The following is a 20,261-nucleotide window of genomic DNA, read 5'->3' as shown; positions in this document are numbered from 1 at the left end:
ATTAGTCAGCAGATTAATCATAATGGGAAAAATTATTACCTGAAGCACATGCTGATGTAAGTGTGGCACTTTGTGTACAGAAGTGTACACTGGTTCAGTGGAACATATATTGGTAGTGATCAATCATATTGTTTACTTGAACTACTGTAGATGTATACAAAGCTGCTGTATAACAAAGTGAGAAGAAAACAGCTAATGGTACAGGTCACACATTACACATGAAAGGACAAATAAACCTACTGTTACAACATTTATTACATAAGACTAAATTACACAGGGCAAGAGAACACATGATCTCACCCTTTTGTACGGAAAAGGGAGACAGATGTGAAGAAGACGACCAATAGTAGAAAGACAGAGAAACAGAAGAGAGCAAGAAGAACAAGGAGAGCCAGAAAACAAAGAAACTGAAAGGGGGTGGAAACAGATGGAGATGGAAAAGAAGAGACGAACGCAGAAACAGATCAGGAGACTTCTGGGGAAGCTCCACACATGTTGGCCATGACAGGAAAGCAAACTAAAATCCACTCTCCTCCTGAAATCTCCTCTAAGCCTTTTAGCGGCCCACTTTCCCTCCTGCTCCTCCTCCTTGCCATCCTTAACTTCATCCCACAGCAGACCTCCCTGCCGTCCAGACCGCTATCAAACCAAAACTGCTCCATCAAATCCTGAAGAAAATGGTGCAGTTTTCATTCTTTGTGTTGACCCCTCGGCTCGTGCCTTACCCCTCTGTGCCCTCAGCTCCCTCACCAACCCCATCAGTGTTGTTCAATAAAAGGCCAGGGAAACCCCCTTTTCCTCTGTGTGTTGATATTACCAGTAGACTGTTTGGTTGTGTTTGTCATAGTGTGATGACAGAGCTAAACTCTGGTATTTACCCTGCGATAACCGCCTTGTCTGGACAGGCTCTGTGTGGAAACTGGGTGTGTGGGACTGACAGAGAATGAATTTGTGTGCTTGTGTGTGTGTGTGTACCTGTACTTCTGTCTTTGTGAGGACCAGTTTGGGTTTTAACGTTGGGTGTGAGGACATTTTGGGCGGCCCTCACAACTTTAAAGGGCTGTTTGAGGGTTGAAACTTCACGTGTGTGTCCTAAGCCTCGATGCCCCATATTTATAATCTCTGTGTGGGTTTGCACATACACGTTATGATAACTGCCTTGATGATTGTCTTTGTTGAGTAAAAACCTCACGAGTCAAGTTGTGAAGATTTTCATGTTTTAACCTGAAAGCATTGAAGGATCAAAAACGTATCTATGAACTGAGGACATTGATGGACATTCAATTTTAAGAAAGCTTGTAAAATCAAATACAAGCCTGCTTTTATTAGTTTGGAAAGTTTTACATTTGGAGATACAATATCTCCAAAATCAGGAGGAGAGTAGTGATATCATTTCAAATTGAATGTGATGAAGCTCCGAGCCTAAAGAAAAAAAAAAACCTGTAACTGTCCCAATAAATATGGTCTGGGTTGTAAAAAACTTTAAAAAGTCATTTAATATAAAGCAAGAAAGTTTTATTAAAACTAAAACCAATCTGATAAAGAACATAATCAGATCTGAATGAATTTTTCAATCAATCAATTAATAATTTATTTTATAAAATCTTTACTTAGAAATTTATGAAAAATACCCATCACAAGTTCCCACAGCCTAGGGTTACATCTTCAAATAGTTTTCTCTAAAAAAAAAAAAAAAAAAGGTAGAAAAGGTTTACTTACAATGTAAACAGAAAACCAGCAATTCATCACATTTGAGAAGCAAGAACGAAAAAGTTTTGCAATTTTTGCTTGATAATTTACTGGAACGATTAATCATCAAAAATGCTTGTGCTTAACTTTCTAATGATCAACTAATTGATTACGTGACTAATTATTTGAGCAATCATTGAATTAACCATAAAATGCAGGATTAATTTCAGGGTAATAGTATTAGATTAGGATGAAGAAATGGGTGCACCCCATAAACTGGCAGCTGGAGTGTGTGTCTATTGGCAATGTCGAGACCTACCTGGCTGGATGCAACTAACATGACATGTCCGGAAGAAAAATAAACAGAAAAAAATTGTTACTTTAAACCTGGAGTGTTTCAGTAGAATACAATAAATTCTGTGTTGAGAACACTTCATTAGGACACAAATGGAAATACTATCATGTCTAAATTTTTTTGCATTCTGGCAACTTGACAGCATATACTGTATAACGTGCTTCATGAAACTGTAGTTGCTGACAATCCCTATCCCAGGAGGTCCGTCTCTGACCCCTCATGCCCAATCAATGTTGCAACTTGTAGTGTACAGTGTTTCCCCTATATGCACCTAACATCAGCATTACACCCCAGCTGAAATATGACTGCCACTGCTGAATTTTATTTTCTTCGAGAGGAGAAGAAAGGAGAGGCGAGGGCTCCGTTTTAGCTCTTTAGAAACTAAAGTTAGATTATTTTGCGCTATGGACGCTTTATATCCAGATCAATTCACGCACCTGTGTGTAAAGCATATCAACAAGAGACTTTGCGCTTACCTGATCATGACATCACAACGATTATAACAACAAGAACCGGTTAGATGTCAACAATGAAGCAAGCAATGCTGATCACGGATTGAGGATTATCATTCGCCGAAAGGAAAACACTCCTCCAACTTCATGAGTATCGCACAATAATGTTACAGCAAACGCATTCATTTGATAGGAATACGCAAGGAAACTCATATCTGTGAAATAAACAACATTTAGAAGGTCGATCTTGATACAAATATACTAGGTATTCCACATACCATGTGTGTTCTTCTTCCTGGATGCAGGCATAGTACATAGCACAAGACATGTGATGTCAGTGTAAAGCTCCTAATGATACATTTACTTGTTATCACATGATAACACGTGCAAATGAGCAAACTCCATTTGCTGAGGGAGACTGTGAGATGCAGGTGAAAGCTCCAGAAAAACAAACGCTGCCTCTTTGCCATTTGTTTGTATGTTAATGGGGATGACAACAGTCTTGATCTGTACATATGGCCCAGCTTAAATGTGTGGTGTGTGTGTGTGTGTGTGTGTGTGTGTGTACATTATGTAAGTTTGTATGAAAGTAAAGCATTCTATTGAGCAACATATTGTAGACTTAAGCACCAATATTCCTGTGGTTCAAGGTTTGATTCAACTGAAGTGAACTTGAACTGCTAACATCACTAAATAAACACTTGCTGTCATTTAAGCAACTGAATGTTCTGATATATTTTATATACATATAAGTGTATTTGTTGCATTTAGATGTGTGTGGGTTCAGACCTGCAGCAGAGTCCCGTGGATGTGGTTGTGCTGGAGTCTAGGTCCTGGCTTTGGAGGAACCTCCTGCAGTAAAGAGTGGATTGTGGATGGGACTTGGGTGACCATGACAAAAGGGACGAGGGCCCGAGCTGCCATTTCTCTGGTCCGATACACTGCAGAATGACCGCACCTGCAGAAAGCACACAGCAGCAATGTTAGTGTCATGGAAAGTTATTAAAATCATGGAAAATGGATAGCTGCACTGTAATCATAGTCCTTAAGTCTTGCATTACGTAACATTTGTGTATGTTTGAGTTGGGTCACGGGTTGTTATTGCAACTGTTGTGATCAATCTATTTTACAGCTGTAACTTTGTTATGAAAAATAATATATTTACATAGTGTATTATCATTATTTATTCTAGTTATTATTTTGTTCTCCAGGCATTATGCCATGGACAAATTCACGAGTTAGGAATGATGATCCACAACTTATTTAATTTCAGACAGTTGGTCGCTATTTTTATGCATACTTTATGTAACCTCCCCGTCTTTCTCCCACTCTGTGTCTGATTCTTTCTGTTTAACTATTGTAAAGTCAAAAATTTTAAACTAAACATCTCTTAGGCCGACAGACGATCAATAATCCAGAAATCGAATATTTATAAATCATTACCTAACCATCCAGGAAATAACCTCTTCCATTTTGTTTTAGCCCACACACAGATGTCTGTATCAGACACACATGGTCACATTTACAGCATTCACTGGTGATGGAGAATTTGGCCAGTCACCCTGAGTGCAGGCTAAAATTAACCTTGTTTACAAGCCGATAGTCCTTCCATCTCCAGTGTCATAACACTGCCATTGCTGACATGAGGGAAGGACATGACCAAGACCTGAATGAGATGAGAGGAGGGAGGAGGGAGACAGATCGAGAGGGGGCAGAGTAAGAGTGCCTGCTACTGAAGGAAGTAGGCAATCCCAACACCTTTCTTTATATTTGCAAAAAAAAGGGTAGCTGTAGTTCAGAGTCAAGTTTTCAAGGAAAAACCAACATAATTTCATGTAAGATATTTGATTTAAAGGAGCAGTTTGGAAATGTGTTTTTTTTTCACTCTCTGGCTGAGAAATAGATGAAAATATTAATAGCACTTTCATGTCTGTCTGTTAAATATAAGGCTACAGCAAGCAGCTGATTAGCTTAGTTTAGCACAAAGACTGGTAACCTGATGATTCCCAAAGAATTATACTTTCTCTAAATCCACTCTATACTATGACTTAAAAGTATAGTAGTGTGCATACTGTCTGCTGCAGTGTCTTTTTTATACTAGTACTTCGGGGCCCCAGAGTCTCGATTTTTTAGTTTTTTATACATGGTGCCTTTAAGTACAATCTAATCATAATAAAAAACTAGTTGTATGCTTCCACCAACCACTGAAGTTGTAGCTTACATCCATGTCTGTCCAGACTCATATATGTAATCAAAACTTTGAAGGCATGTAATAAAAAGTATGAAGTGCATTTTATCATAATTAGCATATGATTTCTTGAGTTATGGCCAAAAATGTGTTTTGTGAGGTCACAGCGACCTTGACCTTTGACTGTCAAATTCTAATCAGTTCATCCTTGAGTCCAAGTGGATGTTTGTGCCAGATGTCATTAAATTCCCTCCAGGCGTTCCTGATGTATCGCTTTCACAAGAATGTAACGGACGGGAGGTCACAGCAACCTTGACCTTTGACCACCAAATTCTAATCAGTTCATCATTGAGGCCAAGTGAACATTTGTGCCAAATTTGAAGAAGATATATAGAGAGTAGATGTTGAGATATTTCTCAGGATACGTGAAAATTTTGTCCTGCTGGTGATGCTTGATGAACAGTCAGGGGATCACCAGAGTCAGTAGAATTCATCCATTGGGGACCATGAATATCTGTACTAAATTTCACAGCAATCCATTTGGTGAGATAGACTATTTCAGTCTGGACCAGAGCGGTGGGCCAACTGACCGAACAACATAGCCATCAATATAACCATGTTGCTAGCATGGCTTAAACTTTCTACAGAAGCTCAGTAGAGATAAAACTGTTGATCAAAAATGAACAACTTTCATAATTATCTTGAATTTGCACAGTGCCTATTTCGTGTTTTCCAGTACTCTGATAAATAACTTGAAGGTTGTTGCTTATAACCCCCATGTTCGGCTCATGTGACATTGTTATACTATTGTGATATCTGAAACTGCTAGCACAATAACTGTCCATTTTTTACATTCTGGGAAGTCTCTCTAAGTAAGCCTCTCCACCAGCAAGTACTGCTGTAGTGCATTCGTGGTGCAACTTTTACCACAGCAAACAGCAATGTCATACAGCAATGCCCTGAGTTGGCAAAGCAAATATAACCCAACATAAGCCTATGATGCCCAACATAGGTGTGTCTGTTGGAGTTGGTGTGGAATGAGACATTTGTAGACACTTCTAAACTGCATGTTAGGATTGGCCTTTAGGCTGTGTACAGTACAAAACAACATACAGCGGAGGAATAAGCACTGCCTGTGAGTCTCAGTTCAGGGAAAAAACTGGGTCTTATACATGTATAGAGAGAATACCTTCAATACATACTGTATAGTCATATTGAAGCACAGCCAAACATGCTCACATCCATGTATCATGAATGCAGAGAAAAAGTCAAAAGAGGATGAGAGGTGTGAGTCGGTTGCAGGCGGTTTATAGGGTCTGTACTAGCATTAAAGGGGGAGGTGGAGGCCATACAAGTGTCTCAGCTCCCCTGTGGAAATTTCAGCAGAAGGTTACAGAGAAACGTGAAACACCTATCCATCACTACAGTGGTATGCAGAGATGAAAAGGAAGCTTACTTTTTTGGCTTTGGTATGAAGGAGGGTGAGACAAGTCTAAAGATACAAACTTACAGCTGTGTATAATAGAGTGTGAGGAAGAGAAACAAGCCAATAACTACTACACTACTATATTATATACATAAAAACATACTAATAACAACTAATTATCTACATGTTTTTTAATTTTCTGCGAACAATTAAAAAATTATTCCTTCAAAATCCACTGCTGGTCAGAATGAGAGAGGGGGAAAATAAAAGACAAAAGGCTTGAAAAATATATGTACTTAAACAAAGAGGGGGCTTATTGGAGCAACAAGTCAACTGTCAACAAATGCTTTACCACCTGCTGTGAGCATGCCTCCCTCACACACACACACACACACACACACACACACACACCTATAGACAGACAACCAAAGTATCAAACGGAGGCAACAGTTTGCATTCCTGAGCTCTACACGCCTGTACACATGAATTTATGTGCACAGAAGTTCAGTGACACTCACACATACACACACAAACATGTCTATTGACCACAATCCATGTCCATTCCTCACTTTTCACCCCTCCTAGACACCATTTGGGGCCCATATGTTAACTATCTGTGCTAATTTGTCCCATTGAAACTCTTTTGCAAAAGGAAATGACAGTTTGGAGGAGTGTAATTTTAGAGACTAGGCCTTCCCCTGTGGGGTCAGGAGGCAGACTGTTGACTGGCATGGATGAGACTCATCTGGGCCTCATTTTGAAGAACTGGGAGAATAGTTTCCTCTACAGAGACTGTAGCATGCTAGCTAAACAAGCCTAAGCAATAAAGTCTCTAAAGAATGTGGGCAACTTAGGAAGTTCAGTGGTGACACAATTAAAATAATTTTGCTTCATTCTTTCATTTGGACAAGATGTAGCTGTCTGAATACAATCATTCTTTTACTTTGCACCCAGAACTATTTTTGCTTAACATTTAATTGTTTCGTTTGCTGTCAAACCAAAAACAATTCAAAAATGTCTGGGTTTGGTGCCCCCCAGTGGTAGTATAAAAAAGATACAGTGGCAAAAAAAAATGACTTCAAGATTAATCCATCGAAATTGTTTGATTTCTGTTGATAGATTAGATAAGTGATTCATTGTTACAGCACAAGCTGAAAGCAACACATATATAGCACAAATTCTCCCCAGGACGTCTAATTGTTCTATAAACTGTAGTTTAGAATCATTTGAAAGTTTCTATTCTTCAGTGATGGAAGACAAAAACTGTGTCCGAAATCACTGCCTATAAACTATATAGTGCACCAAATTTACTGTCCACCATTTTATTTATCAGTCTAAATCCTGAGCGTGTAAATTCATCTACTCAAAAATTCCACAACGAATTTGTCCACTGCATGGACATTACTTTCTACTAACACTCCCACAGTTCAATGCGTCACATTTTATATGTGCGAAAATTACAGCTGTGTGACTCAACAGATAATGCAAAATTATAATAAGTAAGTTTCCGAAATCTCAATTTGCATCTCACTACTGAGTAAATTACTGTGTACTATATGCAGTAGTGTGTGACTTCACAAGGGAGTGAATTTTAGGCCTACATATTCAGCAATACCACAATATAAAAATATCCCATTGTAAGAAAAAGTCCCGCATTTCAAATTTTATTTAAGTATAAGTATGGAAGTTATATCAACAAAAAGTACTTTGAGTTGTACATCCCTGGACAAATTGAAAAGAATTATATACAACCCCTGCAACGAAATGAGCCTGTTTACAAATGTTATTTCACTGTTACTTATGTTTCTTACTGATTATTTCATGAACCTAAAAAATTCAAAAAAATTAAACAGTAATTGTGGCATGCGCAAAAGTTTGGGCCCTGGCTTAAGTCAGTACTAAAACACTGCCCCCTTTGGCAGATATCACAGCTTGCAAACACTTTTTGTAGCAGCTAAGAGTCTTTCTATTCCTGATTTAGGAATTTGCATACTGATGCTATACAGAAGAATGAAACATAAATACAACCTTAGGGCGACCATACCTAAAGCTGTATAACAAAAAAAATGTATCTTCTACTAATATCATGCAACCTTTTATACATTTTATCACCAAACCAAACCCTTGTTAGTAATTTAAATGCTGGTGAGCCCAGATAGCCACACAGGGTACAGTATCACTTGACATTTTGAAAATCAATTGTAGTACATGTTCGTAAACAATTTTTTTTTGTGTGTGTTTTTTGGCAGGGTTCAGCCACCGTTGGCAAGTCCAGCTTTCTCTCAGCAATGTGGACAGTGACCAATCGTAAACAAATTACAGTTTGTCACTGTCAACCGTCAATTTCCCTGCAAGCCAACAAATTGATAATAACATCAGCAGTGAGGGGAAATCTACGGCATCTCTGTTGGGAAGGAAATGACAGTGGTCCCTTGTGAAGCCTCACTTTAGTCTATGGGAATTACCGTGCCCTTTCAAAAGAAATGAGATATGGGACAGTGAAGACGGGAAAGGAAAGGAGTAAGGCAGGAAGGGAGGGTGAGGAGAGATGCCTGGAGTGGATATCACAGGACATAAATCACTATCAAAGTACTCTGAGGCTTTAGCATTAAAGCAGAGAGGGAGAAGGAGAGGAAAAAGAGAATGTAACAGAGAGATACTGGAGGGGATAAGACCAACTGTTCAGCAGATATAAAGATGTCCGAAGACTGGAATGAAGCAGCCATCAGTTAATAGTATAAATGTGCCTGCTGATCATCATCCTCCCCCTCTTTGTCTGCGTCATCATCATTTTCTTCATCATTAGCCATGCAGGTGTGACGCATGCAAAGGCCAAGCGGCCAAGAATGTGAAAATTCTTGCAGGGTGGAGGGAGGGTATAAAGATAAAATGCTGTGTGGTGTGATGGAGAGATATGGGGGAAGAATTACTAGGCATGACGCCCTGTCCTGTCTACAGAAGAAGAGCTAAGCTTCATTTAATCCTTAGAGGTGGTGGCTCAGATCGTATGGAGAAAAAGAGGAAAAGGGTGACGAGGAGGAGGGGGATGACAGTCATCGATCTCATCAGACACGTCCGCACATGCCTGGGGAAGATGCGCTGGGGGATGGGGAGGTAGTGTCGAGAAACATGGCTGGAGCCAAAGAAGTTAGGGCTAGGCTATATTTAACATCTCCAACATGTGGGCTTCATTTGGGTGGATGTGTGCACTGCATACCTTCTCTGACAGAAAGAGTCTGCCAGCTAGTCACAGTATTCAGCTTAAGACCTGCTCACTGCAACAAGAAGAGATGGATTCTTTAAGGAATTATCTACAAATTTCACTAAATTACTGATTTTCTAAAATAAAAGTCTAGTAAATCAGTTAATCAGTGACTAGGAGTAACTGAATTGGACGAGTTTATGTGTTGTCTAGGATGCACAAGGCAACTTAGCACATTTGCAGTTCCAAATTGTAACTGTTCCTGTTGACCTGGGGGACACAGGAGAGGTGAAGGGAGGGCGCAGAGGGAGAGATGCTGGTGTTCTAAAAACCACAGGAAATTAGTCGTTGTAGTTTGGCCTGCTGATTGGCCCCCCCACTTACGTCAAAAATGGCACTCCTTAGTCATAACTCATTCAAATCACAACACACAGACATGACACACATAGCTTTAGATTCAGAGGGACTTCTGCTTTCCAGGGAGGTTATCATCACTGATATCCAGTGATCCAGTATGAATAATCGTCCATTAATGCATTTACAAATCATAGAGGGAAGGCACTCCTTATAACTCCAGAACTTGCTTGAGGGTCATCATATTTTTAAGTTTTGGTCAGTATCAAAGTAATCCAGTGATAGCTGTCTGTACATCTATGGGCACACTGCAAACAAGAATCACCAGTTTGCCAAAATATAATAAATATAGGCCAAAAACCAAAAAAAAAACTGGGCTTAAGTTATAGCCCAGAGCTAACCAGGAGGGTTTGCGGCACAGTACCAGACTTTGAAAACCATTATTGGCATAAGGTAACAGTAGTCAATAGTTTTGTCAATGTCATTCTTATAAACGATCAATTTCTTAATTATTTCATTATTACTGAAATTAAAATAGAAAGTATTGTTGTGTCAGTTTTAAGAGACATGAGATCAGCCAATTTTCACAACTGAAACAAGAAGGAGTAAATGCTATGTCCAGACAAATCTGGATTTAGCAATAGTCATACCCATTCTGAAGTTCAGAATGAATTACAGTTACCAACCAACACCAAGTACAGCTGAGGCTGATGGGAACATCATTTATTACCTCTGCAGGTATTTGTTCATAAACAAAAGCATTAAATAAAATTCAATTTTCACCTGGTAATGGTGTCAAGAAAGGGGACGGTGTTAAAGTTAAGGGATCACCAAAATTATTATAATTGCTCCTGGGGGGCACATGAATGTGCGCACCAAATTTCGTTGGAATCCATCAACTCGTTTTGAGACATTTCACTCAAAACCACAAATGTCATCCTCATGGCGGCACTAAAAAAATGTCAAGAGATCAACAAACTCTTTCATCCTCTGGGTACCATGAATGTCTTTACAAAGTTACGGGCAAGGCATCCTGTAGTTGTTGAGATATTTCAGTCTGGACAAAAGTGGTGGACCAACCACCAACTGACTTTGTCATCTATAGAGCCATTCTGCTAGATGCTAAAACATCTTGAGAAACAATCATTATGTGCATATGGCTAAACAGTTAAAGGTACTGCTAATGGAGCAGCAGAAAATCATTTAACCCACTTATATCATCCAAAAAACAAACCTAATTCCCAAACAATATCTACTCACAAAGAACATATTTACAATACTATATGTCACCCGTGTCCTACCAACATTTACCAACTACCCTAATTTAAAGTAATAGACACACGGTTGAACAACACCCACATTCAAGTGCTGTTATCTAAACTGTCAGTAAAGCATTCCTACCTCAAGGTCTTAGCCTAACACCCGATCTCCTCCCTATACACACAAACACACACACACACAAACTCAGATTAATCATGAATATTTTATCATGTAAAAGCTTGTCTAAACACATCTTGGGATATATTTTACATTTTGGGGGAGGGTGTAACTACCATGTCCCCTCTCTGATGCACACTGAGTCACATGTATTAGGTCAGGAAGGTCCTCACAAGAGCAGTTACACAAACAGTACATGTAGACGAACATGTTCCAATAATATTTGTAGATTTCACCATCTGAGGAATTTAAAAAATGAAGGCTGTAACCACAGTTTCCCAGTCGCCTGTGAGGTTTACTCCACAGTAAACAGTGAGTGGATTCAGATAACACTAGTCACAATCTAATCAACCACTGCGACACGAGACAGCACTAACAACAACAACAAAACTTTCTGTATAGACCGACTCAGACTAGACAGGTGTTTTGTCTTAGTTTGCAGAAACACAAAACTAGACAAAGACGCACACACAGACATAAAAAATGATGTACAGTATATCTTGTTTTTTGTCATGGTCATACATTAGAATATACAGTGTAATTTGGATTTGGGGGATTGTGATGTTAGATAAAACAGAAAAGAAATGATGCAAGACACAGGTTACATACAAGATGCACAAGCACCTGTGCAAACAAAACAAAAGAACACACATTAATGTTTAAACTGTAGGTGTTGTGTCTCAGTGATCGTGAAGTGTTCTAAACTTAGAATGGGTTCTGGTTCAGAGAAACATTGTTTGAGAGGTTTATCATGGCTGAGAGAGCAGGTGCGTGACCCTCTTAGATTTGATAGAGCATTCCCTTGGTTAATGTTTTTTTTAATGTTTATATAAGCGGGCGAGCTCGCTGGAAACACATTCTCATTGATAGTGATGACACAAGGGAGGGGCTGCTGATAGAGGAAGCATTACACCCATCCACATACTGCATTTTGTAATTGAGCATCCCTGCTGATACTCCTGGAGCAGTTAGGAGTTGAAATTTTTGTTCAAGGACAGGTCATCTAATGTATGGAGGAAGGGAGCGAGTTGACAAATGCATAGTAGCAGCAGGGGCTAAAAAGAACGCTATACTGACTTGTTCCTAACAGACTAGCAGTGAAATAACACGTTTTGATGACAGATAGACACAGATAATATAGAAGAACTTCTGCTTTTGCTATTCTTAATGCATTGTCAGGATTGGTTTCACATTAATTTTACTATTTTTAAATCACAGTGAAAATAACATAATTATTTGATATTTTCTGTATATGGAATGTCTATGATGTACATGAATATGTGTATGCTTGTGAGGGTGTGTAGCACTGACACCCACCTAATGATGAAGGGCATGAAAGGGGCAAGTCCCAGAGGTGAAGATGATCCATCCATGGGAGAAGGGTAGAGTCGACTGAGCACCAGCAGCAGCAAGAACAGACTGGGGTGTAGTTTCACCTGACCACTGTCACTGAACCCACACACACACACACACACACACACACACAGCCGGTTAGTATTTAACATTGCAACATTAATATCTATCACCTGAACTGTGCGGGTGACAGGAGTGTGTATGAACGGAGCAGCCTTTAGGTCAGTGTAAATGTAAGGGGGGGGGGGCTACATGGCTTTAACTGTGGCTGTTTTTGGACTTCATTTGACCTGTGTCATTGGACTTGTTTTGATGTTGAACTATGGGATCTCTCTGTGAATTGCATTTGAGGTTGCACCCAGATTCCCATGTTTTTTGAGGAGCTTGGGCTCAGTTGGGAACCACTGCTGTTGTGGGCCTATAAAAACCATTAAGGCATTGTACGTGATATTGAGTTATACAAATAAACCTGGCCTGTAATACTGCTGTAAACAACTTGGCAGAGAAAGCGATCATAAATTGGCACAATGCACCTGTTGAGTGCAGTCTCTCATGCTGTCAAACTTGTTCAATGTGAATCAAATCTTAGCTATTATCCTCTATGTCAGTCATGTCAATCAGATGTAACCATGGGCCAGTTTTTTCAGCATTAGTCAGTGAAGGGTCAACATAGTTTTATAGGTGCAGTGGAGAAGCAGGCCCATATGTTGTAATGTTTTATTTGTTTTAATATTTTATGATAACATATAATATATATATATATAATATATATTGTATTAATATTTTTAGTGTTTGATTTCATTGGAGTTTCTTTTAGGACTGTAACTGAATGCAAAATGTCATTTTCCCATTAATGAGTGAGAACTACAGCAGCTAATTCAGTGCTCATTTGGCAAAAAATGACTCAAAAGTGAAAGTGGACTATACTTCATACTTCACTGAATGTAAGTACAGTTGTTAATGTTGTTGCCCTACAAAAAAATGTATTAGCAAACTATTTCTGTCAGACTGCCACCTATAGTATTTGTGTTTGAGATGCAGGTTATTGGTTATTATTAGATGTTATGATAGGTCATATTTATTGGACTTTTCATAAGCTTTGTCTGTATGTTGTTGTAGATTTCTGAGAAATTATGTAAAGTTTTTGATGCAAACTATAAAAGGGAAAACTTCAGCTTTCAGTGGGAGGCCAAATATTTTTGTTGGAGGACTGGATTTGGATCACTGGCCACTATTTGCCTACTACTGCTGTATGATCTTAGTCAAATCAACTTGTTTATATGTGACTGTCTCTTCTTGCAAAATGGTTAGATATGAGGATTATTAAAATTAAAGGCTTGAAATAACTAACCTTTTGTCAAGAATGCAATGTGCAATGACTATTATCCTTTTTATAGCCTATTTTTCATAGATTTGCATTAAAAGAATAGTTTTCTGTTTTGGGAAATACGCTTTTTTGCTGCGAGTTAGATGAAAAGATACCACTCTTCTATCTGGCAGTGGTATCAAGCCTTTCAAGTCCTTTATTTTGTTATCTTTGAATATATGGAGTAGCGATAGCAGTGTACGAGAAACAAATAGTTTGTCTGCAGTTCTAATGTGTTATCCATTTTATGAAACAGGACCAAAGAAGAATATGAAAACCACATATAATCAAAATTCCAACACAAAATATAACCGGCCTAAATTCCTTTGGTTTTTTAATAATCATTACAGATTGAAAACCACCCACACTGCAATACAGTCATTTCCTTATCCGTCCTTGAGCTGAGCTTTTCATCTCCCTTTTTCCTCCATCCAAATCTCATCCTCGCCAGCTGAGTCAGGATGGAAACTGTCTGTGCCAGTGGTTTCACAGTTTCACTCTGACACACTCACAGTGAGGGAAGGAGGGAGGAAAATGAAGAAAGACGGAGAAACAGACAACAACTTAAGCTACCAAGTAAGGAAAATGAACAAAATGTATGAATATCAGGTATGTAATATGGTACCATGGGGCCATGCTTTGCCTTCAGAACAGTTTTATTCCCTCTTGGCCTTCTGTCAGAGTCCAGCTCTTTGAAGGATGAATTAAGCAGAAATCAACTCGCCAAAGGTTCAGTGAGTTTTAAAGTATATCTGCTGCTAAAGAAGGCTTTCTGCTTTATCTTGGTGTTAATAAAACCACTCAAACTTTAGCAGTGCTAGTTTGGTAGTGTGTAAGGTGAAAATACCATCTTATAATATGGAAACATGATGTGAAAACAGTGTTTACTATGTAGAGAGCACTTGCAGTTGAGTTTTGTGTAGTCTTTTGTAAGCATGCAAGATCTGCTTATGTGACTGTGTGTCAGGGGAGCAGAATGTCCTTCGGGCCCTGTCATTAGTCATGAGGATCTCATAGAACGGAGACAGAACAACGACCCCCTGCGAAAAAAACTTGTGCTTTTCATTACTTCATTCAGCACAGAACCCTCCGCTGGGACTGCCATAGATCGTCAAGATGGGAAATGTAATAGCGGCCCAATTAGTAACTGGTCTAATGTGTTTAGTGTCACAGTTCAGTCAAGCACAGCGGGACAGGATGTGATGTCAGAGATACAGGAGGGGGCCAGATAGAGGGGAATTGCAAACATATTAGGCCCTGTTGGGATACAGCTGGAGGCTCAAACACTTGACAGGATGAAAAGGAGACTCTGTGGCATTTAATGGAACTCTTAAATTCCATGCTAAGGTCCTCCATGAATTTCTGCCCTCTCTTCCTAAACTCCTAAATCATCTCCAAAACTTCAACAAATCAATTTTAAATTGAATGGAAAGTATTAAGGTAAGTAGCAGAGACTAAACTTGTATCTTACCATTTAGTTAGCTCCCAGACAAATAGATCATCAGTTTTGTTTAGAAAATCAGTGAAAAGAACTTGGAGTACGATATGTAAACATTTTTCTTTGGAAGTGGAGGCAGGAGCAGATAAGACAGTTTAAATGTGGGTAGTGACCTGAAATAGCTTCAGAGATAAACCAGGTTAAGGTTGCTACACTGAGATAATAACATTAGGATTTTTAAATTTATGAATCTACAGGCCATTTAAAAAGCATCAACATTCTATTACTAAGAAGTAAATCTCCTTACCTTTATGCTAAGTATATTCTCAGGCTTCCAGCATAGTCTTTTCAAAATCAAAATAAGGTTTAGGGTGGGTGATTATACAAGTATACACTGACCTTCCATGCCATAGAGTGTTTGAGACAAAGGGGCCAAACCCCCCAGAAAAAGAAAAAAAAAAATCTCAAAGGTGAGATCCAGAACAAATGAAATGTATGCTCTATACAGTATGTTCCATCTAATAAATCAGGAGGAAGATGGTAAATCGGATACAGATAAATGCACAAGTAGAGAATGAGATAAAACCTTTAATCCTTTCTAGCAACAAACGGGTATGAATGAAGAAGCAAATGTGAATAGTGTTCATTTTGACAGCTATTTTTAGATTTAATCATACATTTCATCCTCCATATTTTTAGCTACAACATACCATGCTGATAGGCAACACTTTTCAAGTTTGCCCTGTCTACATGCTACAGCAATGAATGCTGGCTGAGGAGAAGCACAGAGCTCGAAACACGTTTCTGTCTGCAGGTACTCTGCATTACAGCCCTTTGTTGTTCATCTTTTGCTCTGTGTGCTCTTTAAATACTGGTTCCAACTGTCCGTATGTTACCTTTTCTAATCACTCAACTATCTCTGGATACAAGCTTGTTTTCCATTCATAATTCTTCTTTACTGTATTTTTGGGGAGCGCATTTCTGTAGAATGGATGGTCTACATAGTGCATAATGTATATACATAGAATCTAATGTATAACCTTAAAGTTCCCAAACTTATTTCTATAATCTTTCGTATACACTGGTACTCCAACTTCCACAAGACTGCTTCAAACAACTAACAGCAGCTCTTCTACCTCCTGTCCGACTCTGTACTGCCACAGTATGGTGTTGTCGGTCTTTTTGGGTGGCGCGATACACTAAGATGATGTGGGAATTCAGACAGCCGAGATCTGGTTCCGTGGGAAATTTTCAAATGTTTTAACAAGGGTCGAAGGGAGTGAGGGGAATTGTGAAAGAGCCAGTCTGAAAGAGCATTTAATTAATTGGATCCATATTAAGATAAGGCTGCCTGAGGAGCCGTTGGACGACTCCAACGCTTTTAAGAAGGGAGTTTGGGCTGAGCTGAGAAGGATGAGGCCAATGAACCTCAGTGGAAACAAAACGAAATCTCGACAAGACATTTACTTTATTTGGTCGTAAAGTCTTGTGCTTTGAGTAAATAGTCTGTCAACTGTGCAATTGAAACTTTGAAGGAAAGGTGCACACAGGGACTCAATCCAGGGCGATGCTACTTGATTAGAGATAAGAGCTGAGTTCATAATTTATGTTCACACTTAAGAAAAAATCTAGTTTTAGGACTGAGTTGCACTAACTTTCTCCAGAAAGCCGCCAGCACAAAATTACCACTGCTTGATCAGCTTAACCAAACAAAAAGGGCTTTCTTGTGAGGCTTAAATGTAAGTAAAATTAAACCTATAATGGGATCAAGGAGGTGTGAAAAGCCATGGCAAGGGCTGAAGGTTGAGTGTGCATGTGTGTGGATTAAGGAGAACCACCTCACCTTTCCACTGTGGCGGCAGCCTCCTCCAGCTGGCTCAGAAGGAACGGATAGAGAGCGGGAAAACGAGTGAAAAACTCTCGGCCCGTCATCCTGAGAGGAGAAGCAGAGAGAGAGAGACAGTATGAGTATCTAACAGTCATAAGGGCTTTAAGCATAAAGAATCCGGGTTTATTAAACAGGCTGTTCCTTTGGGATAGTGGTTCCATACAGATGTTTTAAGACTTAAAGAACAATGATTTTATAAAATAATAAACAGATGGTTAATTGGTGCTTCTTTATCTTTTCGTAAAGGGTTACTTTAGCAATTTAGTATTGCACTTCCATAAAGTTAGGGGACTTACAAGAGACAGATTTAAACATGAATGACCAGAGCAATTACAGTCCATACTATGGCATTGTTTTTGTTATTTTCTCCTCCTCATCAGCAGAAAACAATATGCAACTACTCACGTGTACTCCCCATGACTCTTAAACTGTCATTTAAAAACGGTGTCACCATCTGAGAGTTTGTGCACAAGAGAGCACTGACAAGTTTATTTTTTAACTACAAAATATCCTGCTCAGTACATATTGCGGTTGCAATTATTTAAAGCCCCTAAAAACGTGGACTCTAATCTTAAGTATTTCACCACAATATTTTGTGTTCAATTACTAAACATTAAGCTATCAAAGTTTAAGTAGACCAAAATAGAAGGGTTTAACACTCAAAATCTCAGCTAATCTGCCTGAAGTGGGCATGCTGTGGTCAGATTTAATAGACAGCAGTGGTAACATGATCAGAAAACCCAACAACTATCATCAGAATTTGATTCAAATATTAAAGAATTCTGATTGGTGCACAAAAACGCCTTTTTCCAACTGAGCCCAACCTACTTCCAACCCGTGGGAAGAGAAAAAGAGAAAACAATATACAGAAAAACTCTAGAGAAATAACCAAAACTGTTCAAGCTGTTCACCCATTATTGCTTGTGAAAAAAAGGTTTTCAAGATGTTTAAGTCAAAAAAAGTTTGTTTTTGATGTGCCTTTATCCAAAAAAAAAAAAAAAAAAAAAACATTTAAAATGTTATCAACCAAAAAAGATTATCTTCAGAACGAACCAATGACAGACAGAAAGTGGATGAGAGGCAGCAGAAATATTCATTTTTAAGGCTGCAAGCAATTTGGAAATGTAGTCTTAATAACAAATGCTGGCAATAGCAACGCCTTTAGTGCTGTATTAGATAGAAGCTCAAAATTGTTTTGAAGTTTTGAGCAAGAACTGTATAGTAATGCAGCACATCATATCTTCATGACTAATTGCTTTCATAAATGACTCAACCCACAACAGAAATAAAATACTAGTGAATTCTGGTAAATTTTGAGTTTAGCCAACGTTTTCTGTCTTTCAGGGCCACATCAGCTGGAAGCTTCGTCCACCTACCATCCCTCTCTACCTCAGATGAAGGGAAAGTGACATAACCAGAAACAGCAAGAGGCAGAGGAGGGGAAATAATGCAGAGAGTAATTTCATTGTGAAGTTGTCAGAGGGGACAGTCTTGCTGTCTACTAAAACAAGTCAAGCCTTTACGTTTGTTTACCCTGCTACAGCTAGAAATCAAAAGTCACATTTGTGTGTATGCACATATACTCATGTGTGTTTATGTATTCACTCACACACATACACAACTGTTAATAAAATGAGAAACTTTATATCTAACACTGGCAGTCCTGCTGATGCAACTGCCATTCAGCCTCAGAGTCAGTAAAAGTTTTTATTTAACTCTGCCTGTCTAAATCAAGCTGCTTCTAAAGGGAAGAGGTCTGGTCTGCCAAGCACATGATCACAAGACTGGAGACATCGCACCCTGCCACTAATTCTGGACTAACGCACAAAAATGCACACACTCTTAGACCTGGATCAAGTTAGCAGTAGGCATTGTCATGGTAGGCAAGTGAGTTGTATGTGTAGGTTTCAAAACCCCTTTCAACATGGATGTGGCACCTCCTCACCTCCTGCAGGCCGACAAAATACACACAAATGAAGTGTGGGGGTACCTGCACATACTCATGTATATTGAAACAACTGCAAATAACCTTTGTTGTTTCTAAATACATGTGCAAATAAGGACTGTTTATATTATATAAGAGTGTGTGTTCCCGGCCCTCCGCTGCTTTCTCTAATGAGAGTCTCCCAGTCTCACAAGTCTCTGCTGCCTGGAGGACAAAGGTCAGAGGTTGTGTCAGAGCAGATTAGATGGGGGAAAAGGAGTAAGGGTCACAGAGGTAGAGAGAGAAAGGGGGGCTGAAGTGAAGTGTAAGTGAAAAGGCCTGGTCATATTTGTGGGTTCAAAGCTGTGCGTGCACACTCACATAGGCTGCATTACCTTCAAGGCCAGTGGCACAAAAAAATGTATTTAAGATTAGTTGTTACACAAGGTGAGTAGAGCATTTGTCAGTATGCAGTGATAAAGGAGGCAGTGGAGGAGGGTAACGAGGTGCATTTACTCAAGTACAGTACTTAAGTACAATTTTGAGTTTCTTTACTGGAGTATTTCTAGTTTATGTAACTTTCTTCTTCTGTTCAATGACATTTCAGAGGAAAATATTGTACTTTTGACTCTGACATTTTTTTGACAGCTATACTTACTCGTTACTGTTCATATTATATTTTGCCTGAAAGACATTTCTCCTCTCAACGTCTCTGTTGGTTTCATTTAGATGACCGTTCAAGGCCAAATAACATTAAATCATCCAAACTGCCACAAAAATGCAAAAATTAAAGAAATTGAACACAATTGAAATTTGTTTGGCATAACTATTTTTAATCACATTATTCATCTCACAGCAATCATTTAACTAAACTACTTAACTGTGAATAGAGTAGTTAAAACTAGCTCCCTTTGTGCATTAAAAAATTAACATTCTAGTAATGTCTTATATAACAATCTATCAGTTGCAGGGACTTTTTCGGCAAAATGAGTACTTTTACAGCTTTACACTTTCCATACATTTTGCTGATAATATTTATGTGCTTTTACGTAAGTAGGATTTGGAATACAAAACGTTATACTTGTAATGAAGCTTTTTTAGTGTTGTATTGGTACTTCAAGTAAAAGATCTGAATATTTTAGGTGTCTTTGAGCACGGTCCTTCACTCTCCAAAGACAAACATTTACTA

At 38.8% G+C, this 20,261-nt stretch overlaps 1 protein-coding gene and 1 long non-coding RNA gene across 3 annotated transcripts in view; one reads left to right on the top strand and one right to left on the bottom strand.

Moving 5' to 3' along the window:
* thada (THADA armadillo repeat containing) overlaps positions 1-20,261 on the bottom strand; it is a 115,382-nt gene that overhangs the window by 63,869 nt on the left and 31,252 nt on the right. For both annotated transcript variants that reach the window (XM_040139033.1, XM_040139034.1), the window contains exons 27-29: positions 17,104-17,193; positions 12,421-12,552; positions 3,286-3,454 (exon numbers count right to left, since the gene is read on the bottom strand). In XM_040139033.1, the coding sequence (XP_039994967.1) occupies positions 3,286-3,454; positions 12,421-12,552; positions 17,104-17,193 (391 nt within the window). The remainder of the gene's footprint in view (positions 1-3,285; positions 3,455-12,420; positions 12,553-17,103; positions 17,194-20,261) is intronic.
* Positions 14,278-18,800, top strand: LOC120796325. Its single transcript, XR_005708364.1, has 2 exons — positions 14,278-14,398; positions 18,493-18,800. It is a non-coding gene; the product is annotated as an uncharacterized LOC120796325 (long non-coding RNA).

The sequence above is a fragment of the Xiphias gladius genome, chromosome 11 (genome assembly GCF_016859285.1).
Source record: "Xiphias gladius isolate SHS-SW01 ecotype Sanya breed wild chromosome 11, ASM1685928v1, whole genome shotgun sequence".
In the NCBI taxonomy this organism is placed as follows: domain Eukaryota; kingdom Metazoa; phylum Chordata; class Actinopteri; order Istiophoriformes; family Xiphiidae; genus Xiphias; species Xiphias gladius.
The sequence above is the reverse complement of the archived record's forward strand: the minus strand, read 5'-3'. Positions and strand labels throughout refer to the sequence as shown.